The sequence below is a fragment of the Haplochromis burtoni genome, unplaced genomic scaffold (genome assembly GCF_018398535.1).
Source record: "Haplochromis burtoni strain Fernald_Lab_line unplaced genomic scaffold, NCSU_Asbu1 Contig_498, whole genome shotgun sequence".
NCBI lineage: Eukaryota > Metazoa > Chordata > Actinopteri > Cichliformes > Cichlidae > Haplochromis > Haplochromis burtoni.
Genome location: NW_024582859.1, coordinates 402,557 through 408,376, shown reverse-complemented (window position 1 = coordinate 408,376; position 5,820 = coordinate 402,557). Strand labels below are relative to the sequence as shown.

At 41.0% G+C, this 5,820-nt stretch overlaps 1 protein-coding gene across 2 annotated transcripts in view; it reads left to right on the top strand.

Annotated features, from left to right (window-relative positions):
* Nucleotides 1-311: 311 nt before the first annotated feature.
* Nucleotides 312-5,820, top strand: part of spag9a (sperm associated antigen 9a) — a 21,295-nt gene continuing 15,786 nt past the window's right edge. For both annotated transcript variants that reach the window (XM_042213934.1, XM_042213935.1), the window contains exons 1-2: nt 312-819; nt 4,281-4,401. In XM_042213934.1, coding sequence (XP_042069868.1) covers nt 520-819; nt 4,281-4,401 — 421 coding nt within the window. In that variant the 5' untranslated portion in view covers nt 312-519. The remainder of the gene's footprint in view (nt 820-4,280; nt 4,402-5,820) is intronic.

The window sequence follows — 5,820 nt, the reverse complement described above, 5'->3', positions numbered from 1 at the left end:
TGTCTTGGACGCAATAAAATGCCTGGATTTGTTTGTCTCCTTCCATGTTCAAGATAAACGTGTCATTTTCGTGCAGTGTAACAATACGTCTACATTTCTAAATTCAATCAGCTACAGGAAAAAAAACATTTTGTTGTTTACATTTAATGTGAAAAAATACAGTGTTGTGTGTCTATATAATATTGTTTGTGCTATATTTTCAAAAGATAAACAGTATCTTTCGCTACTTCTGGGTCTTCAAGGGCTGGAAACTGATCCTTGTGGTTTTGTTCTCATGGTGATTGAGGAATTTGGGAGCTTCGGGGGAGCATTTGAACGCAGCACGGGACAGGCGAGGAAAAAATAGGAAGAAATCCACGTAGCCTGTCTTGCATCGTAATAGTACATTCGTACGCTGTTCTCAATGTGTCCGTTTGATTAAAGAAAAGCTGTCTTTATTTAAGGAACACGGGCATTCATAGTGGCGGGGTAAGGCGGAGAAAAAACTGGTCCTGTTAGTTGAAAGGAAGAGGACTAAAAATGGAGCTGGAAGACGGAGTTGTGTACCAGGACGACCCGGGGACATCAGCGATGATGTCTGAGCGGGTGTCGGGCCTGGCCAACTCAATTTACCGCGAGTTCGAGAGGCTTATCGGTAAATACGACGAGGACGTGGTGAAAGAGCTGATGCCGCTTGTGGTGGCCGTGCTGGAGAACCTGGACTCCGTGTTCGCGGAGAACCAGGAGCACGAAGTGGAGCTGGAGCTGCTGAAGGAGGACAACGAGCAGCTCATCACCCAGTACGAGCGGGAGAAAGCGCTGAGGAAACACGCAGAGGAGGTGAGCTGAATGGATCTAAGAGAGGGGGAAGGAAAATATCAACATTCAGCATCCTTTTTTTTTCTTAAAGGAGGGCAATGAAGCCTGCCTCAGGTGCTTTCTCCTCCCAGCATCCCTGAGCGATGAATTAACCTATACACGTGGCCTGGCAGCATCCATGGTGTTCAGTGGGGATGTAAACAAGGCAGAGTCATGCTAACGGCTCACTGAAATGGCCCTGTCTCCTTGTTGGCTCTGTTTTCTTGCGGGATGATCTGTCATATAACTGTGTCTATCTATCAAACAACGCATCAAAGCCACATCCCTGGCAAATGCACATATGATGTCCTATTGCATCAGATAGTGAAGTCAGAAACAGCAGGTGAAGTGACTCAGCGTTTTGGGCCATCACTGTAACTGTAAAATACATATATGACGTTTATAAAACACATCAGTGTGAAGAGGATGGAGCTTGTGGAATAGCAGTGAGGCATAAAATGTCACAGAAAATCCCACCACAGCTTTAACCAAACTACTCTTAGTGATGTTTACATCACTAAACAGCATGATTTCCATCATTCATGCATGTGCAAAGCCAAACATCCTGCACAACAGTGTTACTTCTTTAAGCTCTTACCTTCATATGCAGAAAATACTGTGTGCACAGATAGATGACCACAGTTCAGATATCTAACACCTGGAAAATATCAGAAATATACATTTATATTACTTAAAGGAGATTTCCAGTAATTTAGCTATAAACATACTTTTGGGTAAGTTTGGGTAATTTGTAAGAGACAAAAAATAAAGTCTAAATTGACATTACAGTCCTTCCGAACTTAAAAGTTTTTATTTAGAGCTGGAAAACACCTGCAACCTACATTTCCTGTAATGCTCTCGGATCTCATTATTTATAACAGACTCTCACAGCTGGGGAATGTTCACATCTTCCAAAGCGGTCAGGTTATAACACTGTTGTTGTGCAATAATTACTTACTTTGTAGGCCCATGCCTATGAAGACACAGCTTCTAAAGTTTAGGATGTGATATCTGAGTGGGTGCACATTGGCAGCAAAAGTGCAGCCCTGGATTTCGTGTTTCTGGCAGGGTGTTAGTGTTTGTGTGTGGTCAATCTGCCCTGAGCCCTCAATATGAAGGGTGAAGCGATGTGACTCGGACCTTCTGTCACAGCTGGCCTCTGTGGCTCAGGGGCAGTGGAAAAGCAGCCCGGTATGCTGTGGAACCTCCATCCAGTGGGTGATGCTGCACCTTGGTCACAGCAGCCACAAACACTCGTATACACAGTGACAATACTGCTGTATCCTGCATTGTTTTGCAGTATAATGTGTTTTAAATAGACACAGAAACAATAAGCCGGTTTCCTGGGTAGGACTCTTTATCTAAAGCCCCGAGGAGGAGTGAGCAGGGGTACGCTGAGCCTCCTGGGAAGGCACAGTGTTACTTCCAGGTCATGTGATCCTTTGTGAGAAGAGGGGGACATCCTTCAGCTTTCATTTCTGCTTTTCTTTTGTTTTTATCTTGGGTTTCAGTGTCAATAGACTGACCTCCTTCCCACCCATTATATCAGACTGATGAAGGGTGTGACATTTCTGTTTTTGGAAGTCGTTTTTAATGACACCTTTTACCCGCTCCTTCATTGTTTCATAACAGGTAAAAAAGGATAGCAGCACATTCCTGTCTGCTGTGATGTGTTTGCGAGCCTGTTTCCACTAAACTCTGATTTAAATTGAAGATATTCTTGAAAAATGAAGCAGAATGAAGCAGACGGCTGTGAGAATATCTTTAACTTTAATTACATCTAACGCAGCAGTTCAGCCCGTTAAAACTTATTTGCATCATCTTTAAATTTCTTGGGTGTGTCTGATCTGCACTGTTGATGTTGTTTGCTGCGGGAATACTTTCTATCATATCTTCACAAACAGGAAGCTGGTGTTTTAATTGTCTCACACATAGTTACTGCTTTATCTTAGGTCCAGCGTGACTGATTATTTCTATTATTCTTTATTAGTTACTAGCTAATTTCCTTCTGCCATCCCTGGGCAGTATTAACTAAACTAATTTTATTGGTTGTTTCTGGAGTTCTGGTGTTGATGTAATGTAAAGACTGGACAATAATACAGAGTAAACCCTGACAATGAAATTAATGCCTTTTGAGCAAGCACTTGGCGACAGTGGGAAGGAAAAACGTCCTTTTTACAGGAATAATCCTGGAAGAAACAGGGCTTCTATGGTACTACTGTACTGCTAATATGGAAGACTGAGAACGTCAGCAAATGTTCATGCTTGAAACTTTTCATGTTTCCTCATATTTCTACCACTTTCTTTTACTTTTATTTTATTTTAATTTACTAGTAGATTTCCAGTTTAAGATCCATAGTAATTACCTTAAATTTCACTTCTATGTAATTCATACCTTCAAAAACACAGTAGCGACTCCCTTAAAACCACGGCAAGCAGGCTGCTACTGATAAAGAAGAGTGTCATTTGGGTCGATCACTGAGTATAAGCTAAATTATGTCTTTGCAAGGAAGTTTCCTGCATCTGCTTGTACATCAAAGTAGGGTAAGATTCCTGTGCCCACAGGAAGGAAGAGAGCCACGTCAGGGCCTTGGCTTGCTAAGCTGGACAGGATGTGGACGTTGATACACACACATAAACAAAAGTACATTTTCAGAGGCCGGCCTATAAGGAAACTGGGAGGAAGCGGCACCGCAGATCAGACTCAAGACACATTTGATAATCTGTCACAGTCGTAGGACCATTAATACTTTTAGGGATCCAGAGATATGTCCTTCATTTTCAGAAGCCACAGTTATATTTGTACGCGTCACATCAGTTTTCCTAAATGTTAATACTGTAAAACAGCGGTCTCCAACCTTTTTTGCGCCACGGACCGGTTTATGCCCGACAATATTTTCATGGACCAGCCTTTAAGGTGTCGCGGATAAATACAACAAAATAAAACAAGTACCGGTACTGAAAAAAAGAAGATTTATTCATAACACACGTGAAAAGACCCAGGAAAACCGAGTAAACGATAAAAATGATAACAAAATAACGCTCAAAACCGATAAAAACCCTGAAAACCATACATTTCACACATGAGCCTAAACTCTCGCGGCCCGCTACCAAACGAATCACGGACCGGTACCAGTCCGAGGCAGTTGGGGACCGCTGCTGTAAAACAACTAAATTGTATTTATAATAGAGTTTTTATTCTAAATCCAGTGACCAAATTACTATTTCAAACATGCATTTTGCAGTGGGGCAGAATTCCTCATTTGGTTTCATTACTGTCATGTAAAAATAGAACGCCCAAATTTAGGAATGGCGTCTTTTATTTTTCATATTGCAAAACAAGCATCAAACAAGATCAGACTGCTGACAAACCAGCTTTGATATGTTTTGCATTAAGTGTCAGTGAGTCCAACAAAACTGTGTTTGTGTGTGTGTGTGTGTAGAAGTTCATCGAATTTGAAGACACTCATGAGCAGGAGAAGAAGGACCTGCAGAGCCATGTGGACCGGATGGAGTCCCACTCCCGCCAACTGGAGCTCAAAATCAAGAACTATGCAGACCAGAGTGAGCAAAAACACACATTCATGCACATGCGCTTATATTATTGTGTACGTGCTTTCAAAAAAAACTTCCATGTCTACCAGCATCCATGCGCTGAGATGAAATCTCATCGCTATTATAAATAATTCTGTCTGTTTCAGTTCCTGCAGTTAGTCTATTTTTCACTCCCTTACTATCTCCTTCCTCTCATGGCTTGCTATGTATGCACACATTAACTATGCAGACTCTCACGCTCTCTTTCTTCATCTTTGCGGGGGTAACAGTAATGGGATTAAAGGATTTCTGTTATTCCCATCCTCCTAATGCGGCAGTACATTACCCACCCATCTTATGGGTGGATTAAGCGGTAGAGGGGAAGCGATTGGTTCATACATTCTGTCTTGTCAGAAAAAAAGAGGGGATTCACACAATGACTGGTCCAGTATCTGGTGACTAAGCAGCTGGCTGGTTAAAGCAAATCATTCATTCACACAAAGCTGGGAGTGGGAAGAAAACAGGAATTTCTTTCCAAATCTGACTTACAGCAGAAGCTTTAACAAGGCAAACATAAGTATCCCAGTGGCTGGTGTGATGTGGAAAATCAAAAGTGAATTATTTATCGGTTATTGCTTTGTTGTGATTGCTGTTTGAGAGAATGATTCCTGCTCAGTGGGTTCAGCTAATTTGCTGCCACTCCCAGTAAATGGTAAATCATTCATTCATTGAGGTGCTTTAAATCCGAGTCCACTGAGTTAAACGGCCGCAGTTGCAGCAAGAAGTTAGGCAACAGCACTATAGCTTAGATAATGTTAGTGCTTTAGTTTCACTGGCCTGACACGGAAAAGATCAATAATTAAGAGATTGGAGCTGAGTTTGGGGAATTCAAATTTAATTGATTAATAAAGCATCCAGCAGAGTAACAGCCTGATGAGGAAGTTTTAAACAAGTCATGCTTTATACTTAAAAAAAGATTTTTAACTTTCAGTCAACATGAAGCAATATTTTGAATAAAAGCAGCTGAAACAAATAAAATCAAAGGTTTACCTATTCAAATAATTCAACATTAATATGGAATCACTAAGAAGAATGTGCTTGGTATAAACTGAATGTTTACCAATCAAGCAAATTTAATCAGACCAGATTTGTTAAATTTAACCTTTTAAATTGTTCATATGTAACAAAATTAAGTTAGTTAAAATGAGCATTTCGGCCAAAACGTTTTTTGAGTGTAGAGCTTCACAGTGGATGATGCTGTTTGCTTTTTGACATGTAAACTGTTCATTTGGTATGCATTTCAGGATTTTAGGCTAAATGACTCATAAATCCAGTCAGGCTTATGGCCTTACATTCAGCTTCTTCTCCACCCAGTGATTACTTTATAAAACAACACACACACACACACACACACACACACACACACACACACACACACACACACACACA